The sequence below is a fragment of the Chrysemys picta genome, chromosome 6, assembly GCF_011386835.1.
Source record: "Chrysemys picta bellii isolate R12L10 chromosome 6, ASM1138683v2, whole genome shotgun sequence".
Lineage (NCBI taxonomy): Eukaryota > Metazoa > Chordata > Testudines > Emydidae > Chrysemys > Chrysemys picta.
The window spans coordinates 110,195,864-110,213,443 of NC_088796.1; the positions used below are offsets into that span (position 1 = coordinate 110,195,864).

Here is a 17,580-nt window from a genome sequence, read left to right on the forward strand (position 1 = left end):
CCATGTGGTACAGGGACTATTTTACCCCTCTTTTGAACAGTGCTCCCACAAAGGAATTACTCCAGTTCAAGGGCTTCCAGAACTTCTATAGCCTGTGCAGTGTCGGTGGGAGTGATGGCTCAGGTCTAGTATATATATAGTTCTGGGGAGCATCTGAGGTGCTGAGTTCTCTTCTCATGAGAAGCTCTACAGTTCCCAGACACTGAACTGTAGGGTTTCTGGGTTAGGAAAGGCTTGCCATACATAAGTCAACAGACCTTTCCCCTCTGCACCCATGGTCCCCAAACTGTGGAGTGCGCCACCTTAGAGGTGGCACAGAGGAATGTTTGTGGGGGGGGCATGCACTGGGGCCAGCCCCATGAGCGGAGGGAGGGAGTGCCACACTTTCCCAGCCCTGCTCTTCCCCCAGACCAGCTTAGACCCCAGTCTCGCTCCTCCCTCAGCACCATTTAGCTCCCAATCCTGCTCCAACCCCAGCCCGGCTCTGCCCTCACTCCGTGTACCCTCAGACCAGTTCCGCCCCCAGCTTCACTCTACCCCCTGCTCCATCCCTAGCTTGGCTCTGCCCTTATCTCCTCTCTGCCCCCAGACCAACTCCGCCCCTAGCTCCAGCTCCTGCCCCATCCCCAGTTCCGCCTTCAGCCCAAGTTCCACTGCTGAGAATGCCTTGGCTATGCAGTAGTGCGGGGGGGGGGGGGGGGGCACGGACAGCCTTTGTTACTGGTAAGGGGTGGGTGTGACTGAAAAAGTTTGAGCACCACTGCTCTCTATACTATAGGTCAGTCTGCTGTCCAGCCAACATCTGCAGCTTTCTAGAGCTTGTCAAACTACTAACTACTGCTATTTTCTACTGTGCTTACTTCTTTCAAAATGAAATTATTTCACAAAAGTGCTAAGAATGGCCTGACTCATGAAAGTTTTTATATTTGCTATGATACACAGCTGTAAACATCATTATTTTTTGCTGGCAGCTCTGCTAGAAGTGGGAATGGCTGAGATAATAGCAAACACTATTTTTCTTGTTATTTTGCTCAGATTAGCATGATTTGTACTTGGCACTATATGTCTCACTTTTACATTGAATCCATTCATTTACGAAAATGCAATAGTTAAAAACAAACACAGGAGTCAATAAAATCCTTTGCATCTGCCCGATGCCTCATTCATTAAAGACAATTTCACTTCATTTGGAAAGGGTACCAAAGCAGTGATCTCCAAGCCAGGACTAAAACCATGTATGAATTATTGTCTTAAATATGAAGAGACATACTGCACTTGTGTGTCCCATCCCAAGCATGTTATTTTAAAAATATTTTGATGGTCAAGATTCAGCTTTAATATTGTATCAAGTTGCAAGCACTGGGTGTGACAGAGCAAATGTGCACTCTGTGTGGAGGTGGCTGGGCGGTGTTAGCGGCCTGTGATAGACAGGAGGGTGTGCTGTAGAGTAAGTCCTCCAGGAAGTGTAGGGAGGTTGCACTTCCTGCACACCGTAGAAGCAGAAGCTGTGGGCTGCAGCTCCAGAATAATATGAAGTTTGTTACCTCATTGCTGTGCATACTCTTGTTCATAATAAAGCGTTTATTGTGACACCAAACTCATTGGCAGTGAGATAATCCATGGTACCAGGAGTGGACGGCACAGCATAACTCAGTGAGACCCAGTGACTGCTATATAGTCTGTGCAACTGCACACAACTCCCCCACACCAGCACTGAGAATCAAGGGAAATGCTGAATATGCCTGGAAAACATTCAAGCAGCAAGTTGAGCTGCATATGAAAGCCACTGGGACAAATAAACTGGAGGATGAGCAAAAGATTAACAGTGCCAGGCACAGGAGCCCTAGATGTACACAGTGCATTCCATACAGATGGTGTGGGGAAAGAGAGGAAATGTTCAGAAATAACTAAATTGTTTGAAGATCATTGTGGCTCTAAAAATGTTACTTATGAGAGAGATGCATTTAGGATGAGAACACAATAGAGGAGTTTGTCACAGACTTAAAACTAAAAAGTCAGTCCTGAGAGTATGGAATATTAAAAGATTCATTAAAGACCAGATTGTCCTGGGGTGTAACAATAAAGAATCTGTGAACAGTTACTAAGGGAGATGGATATGACACTAGAAAGGGCAATATGTATATGCCAAGCAGCGGAACAAACAGAAACACAAATAAAAGGCCTAGAGAAAGGCACAGAGCACATGACTCAGTACTATAATTAAGCCAGCCAGGGGAAAGTTCACAGAAATTAAACTGACCAGTGACAGGAAAATGGAAAGCAGGAAACAAGTCAGTGATGTGGCAATCAACAAGAGTATAGTAAATGCTCAGCCTTCGGGCAAATATGTGGAAACCGTAATAAATCCAACCATTACGCTAAGATGTGCGGAGAAAGTGCAGGTTTCATGTATTGAGTGCAAAAATGGATTCTTCAAACAAAGAGGAAGAGCTGTTCTTAAAGAGAAGAAGGAATATGAAAATGCAACAGACTGTTTAATTAAAATGTGCACTGTCACTGTGTGGCTGGCCCCAGTAAATGAAGCCGGGCCACCTCCCCTAAGCCAGTAAAGATGCTCTCATTTTGCCAATTAAGAGGGCGGAACAGCCCCTGGGAGTTATAAAGGACCAGAGAGACACAGTGAGAGAGATCTGATGAGTCAGGGTTGCCTGGAAGGAGGAAATCTGCATGAAATGAGAGCTGTCAAAGGAAGAAGATGTTTTTTGGGGCAAGGCTGAAGGCAAGAAGAGCAGCAAGAGGGGTTTGCTTGCTGAGCTCCCAGAGCCAGGGCCAGAGGCCTGGAGAGGGCTGAAGGTAGGAGGAGCAAAAGAGGGAGGTGCCTGCTGGCTCTAAGCCAGACAGCCGAAGCCAAGAACCAGAGAAAGCTGAAGGCCAGGGAATATTGGCAGAAGTTATCTGCAGACGTCTCCACCATTGAGAGCTGGACCCACTGATGTCTCTGCACCAGAGAGCTGGACCCAGGGGAACAGTGAGACGGCAAATGGACCAGGGGGAGTGAGGGATGCTCCCCTGGCGAGGATAATCTCCCAGCAGAGAGGCTGTGGGGATTCTCACTTAGGAAGAGCAGGGTTGCACTCCAGCTGGAAGGGCCGGGGTGGCCGTCCTGGCAACAAGGGATGGAAGAGGACAGACAAAGAGTCCAGGTGTGGCAAAAGGTTCCGTCGTATGGTATGTGGGATGTCAAGGGACAAAATGGAATGAGTTTTTAATGACTGGGTGATAAACAGACTACATTTTGGAACTTTTGTTGCAGACTATTTGTAGTATGTTTTAAAAAATTAGCCCCAAGAAGGGGTACTGCTGAGGCAAGAGAAGTTGGCACAGAGTCCCTAGTTGGCCTCAGGGGAAATTGAGGCAGACATTCCTATCATGCTGCAGCCTGCTATAAGAGGGCACTTGAGGAGGAGCCAACTTTTGACATGCACAAATGGCACTTATGTGACATACAATATAGACACTGGGGTACAAGTAATGTAATAACAAACACTGAAAGAGAGAGATGGAAGGAACACAACTGTGGAGGAGTAAAAAGTGTCTGTGAAAGACTATAATGGGGGAACAATTTTGGTGACAGGAGAGTGCATGCTGACACCTAAATACAAAGCGAACACAATAAAAAGAAGAGTTTGTGGACAGGAGATTGTGGCAGAGGCAAACAACCAGTCTTGGACCTACACAGGTGTGAGATGCTTGGTCTCATAAAAGGAGGTATGACAGAGAGACAGAACAACAACCTACACTCAGATATGAAAGTATTAATAGAATCATGTAAAGATGTATTCACAGGAAATGGGTGCTTTCCAGTAACATGCAAGATACAATTAATAGATGAAGAACCTGTGGTACACACTACACGAAAAGTTCCACAAGCCTTAAGAGCTTCAAAACATGACAGCAAATAGTATCCTTCAGAGAATAAAAGAACTGATAGATTGGGTTCACTCCTCAGTAACTGTAGAGAAAAAAAAAGGAGGGGACTTTGGCTGTATATAGATCCTAAGGAGCTGAACAAAACCATAAAAAGAGAACACTTCCTCTTGCTCACAAGAAGAGAACTGCTGTCAGGTAGTAGGAACCAAATTCTTCAACAAATTAAATATATCACTGGATTTTGGCAGATCCCCTGGGACACAGAGCTCCAAGATCTGACTTCGAACAGACCATTTTGACAGATGCTACTTCTTCAGACTGCCTTTCAGAACATGTTCAGCTCCAAAAATATTTCACAATACAATGAGCCAGATCCTAAAGGGTGAAAGTGTTTGTGGAGGAACTAATAATTTGGGGCAGCACTGCCACTGACCATCAGGAATAACCGAGGAGAGTACTGAAAACTATGAGAGCTAATAACATTAAACTGAATACGGCCAAATGTCAATTTCAAACAACAAAAACAACATAGTTGGGAAAGAGACTGACCTCGAAGGGAATCTTGCCCAATGAATCAAAGGTTCAGGCAATATTGAACATGCTGAGACCTGAAGATAAAAAGGGAATTCAAAGACTGCTAGGCATGTTGAATTATTTCAGCAAGTTCATATCTAACTATACAGCTTGCACAACTCACCTAAGACTTGTGCTCCACCAGGTCACCAAATGGGCATGGATGCCAGAGCATAAAAGGGAATTAAATTATTTAAAGCAGGTTCTGATATAACCTCCAGTGCTGCAGTTCTTTGACTCATTGAAGGACATCAAGCTCTGCACACATACTTTGAAAGGAGGGCTGGGAGCAGTATTAGACCAGTGTCATGGAACGGATTATGATTGGTTGCCACTCTTATATGCCACAGAGAAGATGTATGCATAAACTGAAAAAAGATATGAGGTCTGGTGTATGGATGTACAAGATTTCACAACTTTCTCTATGGTTGTAGCTTCAAAGCATAAACTGATCAAAACCACTGATTGAAATACACAAAAAGGGATTTGGAGAAGCACCACCCTGGATATAGTGACTACTTTCGAAAATACAAAAGTATGAGGTGACACTGGAATTTCAACCTGGATGCCATTTAGTAATGGCAGACACACTATCAAGAACTTATGCTTCAAGTGTCAATACATAGCTTGATGACCTGGAACAAGCAGTAAACATACCTGTGAACATGGTAAGTGTCACATGCTGTATCTCCAGGCATATGGGATGAACTGGAGACAGCAACAGCTAAAGATGAAATGCTGCAAGCAATGATACAAGCAGGGCCGGCTCCAGGGTTTTGGCCGCCCCAAGCAGCCAAAACAAACAAAACAATAAAAGCCGCGATCGCGATCTGCGGCAGCAATTCGGCGGGAGGTCCTTCAGTCCCAAGCTGAGTGAGGGACCATCCCCCGAATTGCCACCGAATACCTGGACCTGCCGCCCCTCTCCGGAGCGGCCGCCCCAAGCACCTGCTTGAGAAGCTGGTGCCTGGAGCCGGCCCTGAATACAAGCAATAAGTAAAAGAGGGAAAAAATCCAAACTTCCCACCTGCCTAGTCCCGCTATAAAACAGCTTTCAGTGATTGCAGGAGTGCTCTTGAAGGGAACACAAATCATAGTTCCAATAGTGATAAGGAAAATATTGGATTGAATACATGAAGGGTACCTGGGAATGACCAAATCAAAAAGAAGAGCTAGAGAAGTTGTATTCTGGCCACAGATTAATAATGACATGGAAGTAATGATGGGACAGGTGTGCAACATCAGAAATACAAAAATTCCCAGCAGAAAGAATCCAGCAAAATTAATCTCTTGCAATTCCATGGGACAAAGTTGGAATTGGTGTGTTAAACTGGGGAAGACATGATCACCTGGTTATAACCAATTTCTCAGAAGTAGTCAAACTTGAAGATACCACATCTGCAACTGTTGTCAGGCACATTAAATCTGTATTTGCTTGGCATGTTATTCTGAGAATAGTAATAACTGACCATGGACTACAATTCAAGAACGGGGAATTCCTGGACTTTGCTAAAATGTATGACTTTCAGCATGAGACATTAAGTCCCATATACCCTCAAGCCAATGAATTATCTTAATGTGGAGTAGGTATAGTGAAGAACATGCAGAAAAAAAGTGGATGCAAGAGAAGATCCATTTCTATCACTACTCCAGTTACAGAGCTACATCACCACAACGTGGAAAGTCACCTACTGAACTCCTTTAGAGCAGATGTATAAATATTCTATTACCAAATATGGATACAAATGAAGGATGACAAAAGAGCCTGTGATAGTGAGAAAAAGACTAGGAAAGTACAATCAGACAAAATAGTATGATAAAGGAGCAAGACCTCTTCCCTTGTTAAAAACAAAGACAAAAGACAAAAACAAAGTAGTAAGAATTTGACCAGTCGAAGCTACAATGATCAAAGAGGAGTTACTTCGCTCTGGACTCAGTGACCACAGATGAAAGCACAATCTCATGAAGGAATAAGCATCTGCTCAATATACCTGACAACTTGGCTGAGACAAGTGAAATGAGAGCACACATACAAGTTGAAAACCATTCCCAATCTGACCCTGTTATTGATAATGAGGCAGAACCTTAGAGAAGGATTTGACCAAAGAGGGTTTGCAACACAGCAGATTGGAAAGATTGCTAAAATGTCCCAAGAGACTGATTGAGACATGCTAAGGTTGTGTTTAGCAACCTGAAGAGTTAGGTCAGTTAGTGTATTTGTAATAGTTTGATAGTTTAATTTAACAGTGTTTTAGTTCAGGCAGGAAATTTCAAAAAGGGATCTAAAAATGGGAAGATATGCTGTACAGTAAGTCCTCCAGGAAGTGTAGAGATGCCAAACTTCCTGTATACCATAGATACAGTCTTTAGTTTGCTGAGACACATTTCCTGCTGGGGGCAGTCACAAAGAAACCCAGCATAAGGCAGTTGCAGGCTGAAGCTACACAGAGTAGTAGAAAGTTTGTTATCTCATTTCTGTATCTATGTCCTGTTCATATTAAGGAGTTTATTATGACAACAGTCTGGTCATCAATGTGATATCACAAAAGTCAGACTAAATGATTTGGTGGTCCCTTCTGATCTTAAACTCGACGATTCTATGTCAGAATTTTCACCTGACATTCATTATTGGTATTTCCACAAACGTATATCAAACAGTACTGTAGATTAGATGTTTTCTCTGGGTGAAATGTTGCTGCCCAAAAGGCCCAAGTACCATTAAACCACAGGGGTTCTGCAGTGCTGCAGACCAGGAAAAGGCCAAACAGTAAGACTCTGTCCTCCCTTGAATAACTTTCTTTCCACCGTAATGCAGAAAGAGAATTTGGGGGAGGAAGGAAATGACTAGTGGATCTACAACTACATGGTTCTACTATCTTCAAATCTGTCTCCCCTGCAAGGAATGAGTGCACAGTGCTTATTGCAAGCCCAAGGACTGTAGTAAAGGCCACGAAGAAGCCACTCAGCTACTCTACCTTCAACCCCCAGGCTGTGGGGGGAAAATTGGAAGGAGGCCTGCCAGTAAATCCTTCTTGAAAAATGTATTTACTATGGCTGGTGGATCATTTACCCCTTATGTAGTGATTAATACTTCACTTTCTATACTAATGAGTCTTAGCTAGAAATGAATTTTTCCTTTCCTTTTCATGTCACAAATTAACCTTCTATAATGATTAGTGTTTGCATCATTTAATTTTATTGTCATGCATAGCTATAAAAGAGACATTAAAGACTCCTTTCCAAATAACTACTGAATTATTCGAATCCGGCTTACCTTATAGTAGGGCATAAGGAGAGTGCAAATGGCACAATGGGGTTCCATTTTGGCTGCAGCTGCATTATATTCTTTTTCAGCAATGAAATCGGGTGCTCTTTTCTGCCAAAGGTGGACAAGAGGTTTGGCCCATGACTCTGTTTCTTGCACTTCCTCTTCGATTAAGGGAGTCTCAAGCAGTTCTTAAAGAAAATAAACACTTGGTAAAACTATATTCTTGGGATGAAGGCAAACGATACTGAAGTATCCATCTGCACTAGCAATGAATAACAAACAGTGTCAAAAGAACTTCGGCATGTGCGAACAAATGCAAAATAACAATACAATTATGTGGTGCCGTGAAGAGGTCCACAGTACAGGGTAGAGAGGAGAGCTTTGTCCCTGTGCTACATGCTTACTTCACCACATAAAGAGCATCAGGGAGCATTGCAACACTTATATTCCTTATAATTTGTGTTTATACTCAGATTTGCAGAGTGAACACCTATATCCCCCATCTCTTACTTCCTCCAACCTCTGCCGCCTTCCTAGTATGCACTTGCTTTAACTCCCACCACTGAACCATGCTAGAGCCTGTCAACCAGCACCAAGCAAGTCAGTTGGTTTTCCCCAATATGATGCATTTTGATTTGCTTTTTGAAATATCATTATATTCATTTTCTGCAGCATATAATGCACAAATATTTTGGACTTTAAAAATATGCAATACTGAGAGACAATCAGACCTTGCCTATGATCAGGCTCAGGTGACGTTCAGTGGTGGCTGTGATGCCTCCTGCTGAGAGCCTGCTGGGCCATCACATGAAGAAGGATCCGGTGTTCTCAGGGATCTGCCTTTTCAGACCTGAAAGTAAGTTTGTCTTACTTGCACATTGTGTCCCTCTGAAAACCCTCACAGTGCCTGAGACTAATAGGTTACTCCTTCCTCTCTTCTTCACACAGGTAGATAGATCCTTTCCCCACAGGTGGATTTTTGCCACCTCACCCTATGAGCAACCTCTGCACCAAATTAGCTGGGAATTCCATAGCAAATGACTAATTTTACCCTATTAAATAAACTACACACATGCTAGGAATGTCCAGTCCTCATCACAGGGAGCTGGAACTCTCACAGAAGCAAAGTTTAGAGGTAACATGCAATTAATTTCTGTTCAAGTCTCCCCAGATTTGGTACTAATGGGATCTGTCTAATTGTAGCTCTCCTGCACATGGAAGACCCACGATGAAAGGTGAGAGGATTAAAATAGCCTTGACTCACATCCCTGAACGAAGGACCTCCCAGGCATTCTCCCGGGAGGCATTCATTTCTACTGAGTAGCACCTGGGAAATGTGTGAAGAGAACACTGAGTAGGGTATGACATATCTCTAGGACAGAGGATGATGCCCTTTCTGCCCAGGAGGCAGCTAGCCCTCAAATAAAAGTAAAGCTAGTAGTTATTCATAGGACAAAGAACCTCTGCAGCTCTGCATGGTTCTTTAATACTAGTTCTACTAGTTGAATTTTACACTCCTGAGTGCTAGGGACAAAGAACATCAGGCATAAATACATAGAGAATAGTCTAATCTTTTAGAGGATTTCTTAACTGGGATGGAAGGAAGGAAGGAGAGTGCCCTCTTCTCAATGGAGACTTGAAAGACAGAGCCACCAGTTCTGGCTACCAGGAACATCCTTCAATCACAAAGAAACTGGTTTTAGTGGGTTGAAAAGATAATGACAACCCCTTTTCAAGCCAGACTGAGACTGCAAGAGAGAAATAATACCTTGGGCAGCATGGCAAACTAGTCTAACTCCCATCAAGAAGCTGCTTACTAATAGGTGTCTGTCAGGAATGATGTAGTCCTGGGACAAGAGACTTGGAGTAAAATCCTGTCCCCATTGAAGTCAATGGCAAGACTCCCACTGACTTCAACAGGGCTGGGAATTCACCCTGGTGTTGCTTTAATGGGTCCTCCAGGACTAAATTGGTGGAGACACACCATGTGACCTCCACATGGATGGCAATGATCTCTTTAGGATCCCTGGACTGCATAGGTATGGGGGGGTAGAACTCCCTGTTCACTCTGTGAAGGGGAACCTGTTTCCCAGCCTTAGTAAAAAATTGCTGGAAAACTCTGCAAAGATAATTTTGTGGACTTTTATTACTAGTAAATCACCCTGGGTGCAAAGAGCAAAAAATCAGGAAAGATGGCTGCAGGGAAGATTATTTGACCCTTGTGGCAAAGTTTCTCTCTGAAGTGATCCCCTTACACACACACACACACACACACACACACACACACACACACACACACAATTAAGAATGATCTCAGTGGTTCTTGAGGACATGAAATTTCTATGCAGTCAGATTAATGGTGACTGTGACGTCTTTGAGATGGGAATTTTTAGAAAAATGGAAGGATAGGTAGGTATCCATTACGGATACTGAAAACCCTGGGAATGGGGAGAGAGGAAAGAGCAGAAAGCTTTGAAAAGTCATTGAATACAATTTAAAGAAGAGAAGAGATAGTTCTATAGTGTGGTGTTCATTTTTAACAATGTATTTATGAAGATTAGTTTCTTTCAGAAGAAAACAATATAGAAGAGTTTAAGTAAGCTGGATCATCACATTCCTTCAGCCCATGACTGCCTTTACCAGCTTACAAAGAAGTAAAGGCTTTGTAGATCTCTTCCTCTGATAAAACTATCCTGAATTGCCATAAAATATTATAAAGCATAATAGTTGTATTGGTGATGAGTACAGAAATGAATTATTTTCATATAAACATAGTATGTGGCCACATATTAGATAGAAGAATTAATAAACTGACATATACTACATGTAAATTTATTTACAATGTTATACACTGCTATTCAAGAAACATTTGCCCGCAATGTACATACAGCAGACTTGAGAAAAACAGGAAATGTATGAGAACAGCAGTTTCCAAACCTAAATTCAGTTTACAGATGGCTATTGGGTGACATGCAGGTACAAAGTGTATAGTTAACAATGTAGGAATAATTGGACAAATTAAGATTTCCAGAATACAGAATCCACCTTTAACCAAAAATTCCACCATATTTTTTTAAGTTAAAAGAGTTCTGTTGAGCATATTTACAATACCCTAGAATCTTAAAATAAAATATATTGTTCCCTGCCATGACAACACCTATCAGTGTTGTCATTTTCAATATGACAGGCATAGATTATTATTTCTTATATTGCCAATGTAGCAGAAGACAATGAGTTAATGTCTCTTGCACTTTGCTCTCTGGCAACTCCCTAACAAATTTTCTGGTGGAGGATTTACAGCTACCCCCTTTTACATACTCTGTCATGAAGTTTCTCAAACCTCTGTTCTTGGCCCCTTTCTCTTCTTTATTTACTTTTCCTTATAAAACAACCTCATTGCTAGCTTCATCCTTCTTATGTTCAATGGCTATTATCCAGGATGGGTGGGGATAGTGTTCCTAGCCTCTGTTTGTCTGAAGCTGGGAATGGATGACAGAGGATGGATCACTTGACCATTACCTGTTCTGTTAATTCCTTCTGGGGCAACTGGCATTGGCCACTGCTGGAAGACAGGATACTGGGCTAGATGGACCTTTGATCTGACCTAATATGGCCATTCTTATGTTCTTGCTAATTTCTCTCCAGAACTAAACTTCTCCCTCAACTCACTTTTGAACCTCTCTATTGTCATTATTTTTAATATTTATCTTAAAATTGCACTTTCAGACAGATTTGGAGCGCCACTGAGCTAAGCACTCTGCAAACACACAGGTAGACACAATCCCTGCCCTGAGGAGTTTACAATCTATATCTTCCAGAAATGGGCACAGGGCGTAAAAGGAGATAACTCCATTGACTTAAATGGAGCTTTGCCCATTTACACCAGGTCAGCATAGAAAAAAAGTATTGTTCTTGAGCAAATCCCACAAAAAAATTGGCTATTAAGGATTTTTTTCACATTTCTTGTTGGCATTTAGAAACCCTGAGATGTTTCCCTCTTCCCTCAAATATGAGAATTTGACACAGCAAATCCATTACTTCTGATACAGTCAAAACTCTTACTGATGTCAACTGATTACCTGTGTAAGGATTGCAAGATTGACCCACTACTGGTGCCTCGTGGAAAACTTTGAAAAGCATTTCCACAATTTATCCAGTATGTCAGACTTGCTGCTCAATTCTTTAATGATCCATTTTTTGATTACTGACTACATCAACAAAGAACCTCTCTATTCCTTAACAGTTCATCTGTTCTTGTTGCTTATTCCCCATCTGATATCATAATACTCTATATCACACAGTATAATTATTTCCATAGCTACCAATGATGATGTCATAAGTGAGGATACACTTCCAAAGGAAATGAGCTGCAGGAACAGATGATTCTTTAACGCAAAAATACTTTCACACAAAAAATCTGCTCAGGAGTAGACCTGAATGCTTCGCTTTGAGAATACACATTATACACCGGTATCCGGACTTTTTAACAACAAACTCGGTTATCTGGTTCACATTCTTATAAACAACTTTCTGTTCTCCCAGGGCTGGTTGGCTCAGCAGAACATCAGCAGATAAGACTCTATGGATGGAGTCGAACAGCATATAAAGTCATATGTGCTCACATCCTGATATGGGTAGGAAGCCATGCGAGGGGAACTGGCCAGCAGACTTAAGATTGTGTTCAAAGTCCTCTGACCTGGGAAAGTCCTCTGACTGCAGAAAGTGTTTGCTGGGCCAGCTCCCCTGATTGTGCATTGAAGTCTTTATTTCCTGGAACATGACTGCAGTACAGAAAGTGGTTATGTGAAGTCAAATCTTGGGATAATGAATCTAACCTTGCAATAAGCAAGAGTTTCAGTTATCTGATGTTCAGATAAAAAAAATCCTCAGTCAAACTTTGGTTAATTTCTATGAGCTGTCACTAAGGTAAATGAACATTAAGTATCTTAACTACTTGCCAGCATCGCATCAATATTGGTAAAAAAAAAAAAACCCTACTAATTCATGGGGTGCAATTAAAAAGTTAAGCTAAACAAAAAGAAGTTATTCTTAAACCGAACGAAGAGCGTCTACACACAACCTTGCACCAGCTTAACTAAGCCGCTTTTAAAACAAACCTTTAGTTAAGCCAGTGCAAGTCTGCATGTCAATAAAGCCTAAAAGAAGTCAGCTAGCACCAAACGATCACAGCCAGGAAATTAACTGAACAAAATTAAACATCACACTATTTCTACTAACTGAACATTTTACACTAGCATCCTTGCCAAGGTCAAAATATGATTGTAAGGAGCAGGCACAGAGTAGTCTCATATCAAGTCAGCATTTCTCTTCATATGCTTTCCAAGTGCAATAACAACAGCCACTTATATAACAGCCTTTCATCCATGGATCTCAAAAGCCTTTACAAACATTAATTAAGCTCAGAACACCCCTATAAAATGGGTAAGGAGTATTATTCGTGCTGTGGGTCTCTTGCAAAGTTTGGCTTACTAAGTGAACTCCAAAGTTTTAAATCACAGGAAAGTAGAATGAAGCAGTTCATTTCAAGTCTCTTATCTGAGGGAGAAAAAGAGGAGGAAAAAAGTTTTGAAATTCCGCCAACTTGAACTAGGTTATGAGTTCAAGGTTCAGAGTATTCACAAACTTCATCCCATGCTGGTGAACACAGGCTGAGTTGGTTCCTGCAGCTGGTGAACCTCCTTTTCTCAGTCTGTTGGAGAAATAGACCCTCACCCTCAACTATTCCCAGAACCCTAAATGAAGACCAGTTCCCCTAGTTATTCCCAGAACTCTTTATGCACTGAAATCTGAGTGCAGCACATAGACTATATGTGCAGCAAGTATGGGTAGGGATAAGTATGACAGGAACAGCTGGAAATTGACCAAGCCCAAACAGGTAACAGCCATATAATAATTTGGAGGACACCCGACAGATCGCTGAAGTGTCTTAGAGGCAGATCTCCTAGTGAACAAAGCTTTACTGAACTCGGAGCAATAGAAGACTGAGGTGTGAACCTGAAATGCAGTTACAGTGGAGAAGACGTTCCTACCAAAGAAATCACAGAAGCACTTACCCCAACGGGGCCCTATCCTTGCACATTGACAACCTATCAGAGGCATTTCACCCAGGTGAGTAAGTTCAGAACAAACTCCTACCAGTCAGGACATAGCTTGAAATGGGCAGGAGATCACAGCCCTCCTAGAAAAAAGGGCTCTAGAGGGTTCTGTAGGAGATGCAGGTGCCACCAACTCAAGTCCAGAATTTCTCAGAGAGACTGAGGAAGAAAGCAGGAGCAGAGATGTTGTCTTCAGCTAGGAGGCATCCCTCTCATCCAGTCATCCAGCCTGAGCGCCTACTGATGGGGGGGTGGGGTGTAGCTTACTATTCTGGAGGCAGTAAGGCTTAATGTGTCCCCTCTGAGGCTCCCATGAGGTCTAGTGGGCAGGGAAAGCTCAGCATGCTTCTGGGAACTGCTGTGCCTTAACCTCACTCGTCTACATTCTCTTGGCAGGCCTTCCAGGTAGTAAGTACATTTCACATGTTAATTGAAGAGCTGTCCTTCTAATTTGCAAGCTTAAGTTCCTGTTTATGCACACAAATTTGGGTTCTGCATGTACAAATGCTCAAGATGTGCGCACGCAACTTAAGAAGCTGGTTCAACACCTGGTTGAGAATTTGACCCTAGCTGAGTGTTCAGTGGAGTAATTGTGTAACTCTCAAGGAGTTGTTCTAGTCTACGTATGAGATGTTTGTGTGAAACACACATTAAGTGGTCTCAAGAGTGACCACATACCAGATGTCTGAAATAGTTGCCTTAATTTGAGGAAAGAAAATGTGCTCTTAAGTTGAGAACTTGCATTCCAAATCAAAGAAAAATTTCCTGATTGAGTTTTAAACCCTCAAAGTTGGAGTTTATACCGGAATGCTGGAAGAGCTTTTACTAAGCTGTAATGCGCAAGTTATGACACAATGTCTGCTACTTGCATTCAACTAGTGTTAGCAAAAGAAAAACTATAATACTAGCAGTATTAGTTCCAGATTTAACATGGTTGTGAAATGCTTAGATGATAAATTGATATCATCTTAGTATAAATGGAGTACCATTTCTGGCCATTACAGTTTTCTAATACTACTTGTGAGCTTAACAGCTCAGCACTTTAGGAAGTACATTTTCTGTCCCTGAGCAGCTGGTCTTTTTGGTTGTGCTTTCACGAGTACATTGTATGCTTCTTGTAATTCCACCTACATTTCTGGCTGTGTATTGCACAACATTTCCTCATGAAACAGTAAAATGAATGGACCACTATCTTCCAAAACATTTATTAATTGGATTATGTGGGCATTAAAGGAGATTTTTCTTTATTAATGAATCTTTTATTTTTTTAATAAATCCTTCATTACATCCCACAAGCCAGACAGAGGACTGGATTCCCAATATTCGGAGGCACTTTTATGTTGCTGTAAGTGACATCTCGTTATCTGTGCTGCCTGGAAACTGGTACAGGTTATGGCAAGGTTAAGTATTTTGTTTCCCAGGGAAACATGGCACATGCGATTTATTTCCAAAACAGAAGTATTAACACTCCATGAAATAATTAACAACTTAATATAAATTAATAAATATTGCCAAAGGATACATCCTATTGTATGAGAGTTCAGACTTACTGCTAGGATAGTATCAGTACCAGTAACAGTGCCAAAACTCCATACCATTTGCTAGATAATACACTCTTAAGACAGAAACTGAACCTCATATAGGATAAATTAAATGTATATTATAATATAACTAATGATATGCCATCTTTGACTTTTGCAAATACATACTTGATGCTCTATCATCTTACTTGTCTCAGGGAGAAAGAAATTTTTTTTTCTTTACTACCTAGACAAAATAGGAAAAATAAGGACCATGACTCTTTTAGGAAAAAGGAAAACCTCTTTTAAAACAAACAACTGTGACAAAGTTCCTCCTCTATCTTGGTGGGTCCTGCGCTTATTGGTGGATTTTCTTGCCTCAGAGATTCACCATGTGGGTTGGGGAACAGCCCAGAGACCTTCCCCTCTGGAAGAACCCACAGTCCAGCTCAATTGGGAGGTTTGGGGGGAACCCGGGCCCGCCCTCTACTCCGGGTTCCAGCCGTGGACTGCAGCTGTCTATAGTGCCTCCTGTAACAGCTGCATGACAGCTACAACTCCCTGGGCTACTTCCCCATTGCCTCCTCCAAACACCTTCCTTATTCTCACCACAGGTGTTTGATAACGCTTGTGTTCCTCAGTCCTCCAGCAGCACACCCTCTCACTCTCAGCTCCTTGCGCCTCTTGCTCCCAGCTCCTCACACTCGCACCACAAACTGAAGTGAGCTCCTTTTTTAAAACCCAGGTGCCCTGATTAGCCTGCCTTAATTGATTCTAGCAGCTTCTTCTTAATTGGCTCCAGGTGTCCTAATTAACCTGCCTGCCTTAACTGGTTCTAGCAGGTTCCTGATTACTCTAGTGCAGCCCCTGGTCTGGTCACTCAGGGAACAGAAAACTACCCATCCAGTGACCAGTATATTTGCCCTCTACCAGACTCCTGTACCCCACTGGTCTGGGTCTGTCACACAACATATAAACATTTACTGTGCTGCAGTACAAATAACTAAGTGAATAATACATTAATGAAAGCAATCCTTGTTTTCACAAGTGTTTTGGTTTAAAAGTTTGGGGTAACTTATTTCAACACTCAATATTATCTACTTTGAACAAATTTTGCTTACTAAGTTAAAGTGAAATTCTCAGAAGGGAAACATTTGGGCCATTTGCAGAATGGGCTGTTGCCAGTACTTGCTGATCTAACCTAGCAGATGTGAAAAGCCATAGACTCTAATACAGTACAATTTTCTTTTGCCAATCTCAACAATGATTTTGCTGCTTGGGGTTATGTTCCACTGATGTTTTCTGGCTGTGTACAGCACCATTCTCTGCTATGAAGAGCATAGCAGCATCTGTTATTTTTCAGGTACTTGAGCATAATCTCAGCCCTGGGAGGCATTATATGTAGCTTCAAATGTCCTGAAAGGAATTAAAAAAAAAAATCGATTCACTCAATTAGAAAAAAAAGTTGCAACTTTGAAACTTCGTTGTTCCTGTTTTATTTCTACAAACTGTTGAAATTGTTTCATTTTCTCCATGAAGAATGCAATAGGTTTTACAGCATAGGATAAAAAAATGTTAATTTTGTGAATATCTCATAATAACAGTTCTGTAAAGTCTGTGTTATTTATTTGGTGAATACATCTGATGGATGAAGTACAATTAAGTTCCACAGTTCTCATAAAAGTTGTACATGAGGAGAGACAAACTGAATCAGGTTATTAAAGTCTAAACCTAAGAGCTTCTGGAACAAATTAGTTTTAGATTAGAAGGGAAACTAAGTGCATTTATAAATATTAGTAAAATATCACAAAACATGTGACATCAGTCCTATCTCAAAATGTTTTAAATATGAAATTTAAAAGAGTATGTAAATAACTAGAGTTTCACTTAAATGACACAAACACAATTAGTAAAGAACAATTTTACATCATTTTAACATTTATTCAGATACGGGTAAATTAATTAAACCCTATAGGGCTTGGCTGAAGGACTGTATCCCTTATTCACCCAGAAACTCCCAGAAAGAGACCTGAGGGCTCAAAGCGTTCACAAGCTGGCCATGTACCTCTTACGTTACAGACTAATCTAAAAGGAATAGAGCATGTTGACACTCTAAACCTCTGTTTTACTGTGCTTAATGACTCTCATTACAAAAAGCATATTTCTATTTCATAACATGAATGGCAAAATATCCAGCTAAAGACACAGATTT

The 17,580-nt window shown here is 41.5% G+C and overlaps 1 protein-coding gene across 25 annotated transcripts in view; it reads right to left on the reverse strand.

Annotated features, from left to right (window-relative positions):
- The window catches only part of KDM4C (lysine demethylase 4C), a 427,285-nt gene that overhangs the window by 130,498 nt on the left and 279,207 nt on the right, over positions 1 to 17,580 (reverse strand). For 17 of the 25 annotated variants that reach the window (XR_010588892.1, XR_010588893.1, XR_010588896.1 and 14 more), the window contains one exon: positions 7,739 to 7,920. Coding sequence is in view for 13 of the 25 variants with exons in the window: in XM_005295226.5 (XP_005295283.2) it covers positions 7,739 to 7,920 (182 nt within the window). In the remaining 12 variants the exon portion in view is untranslated. Of the gene's footprint in view, positions 1 to 4,288; positions 4,500 to 7,738; positions 7,921 to 8,463; positions 8,583 to 9,379; positions 9,409 to 15,071; positions 16,785 to 17,580 lie in introns of those variants that run through there. The other 8 variants (XR_010588888.1, XR_010588887.1, XR_010588897.1 and 5 more) reach the window with 6 other exon arrangements.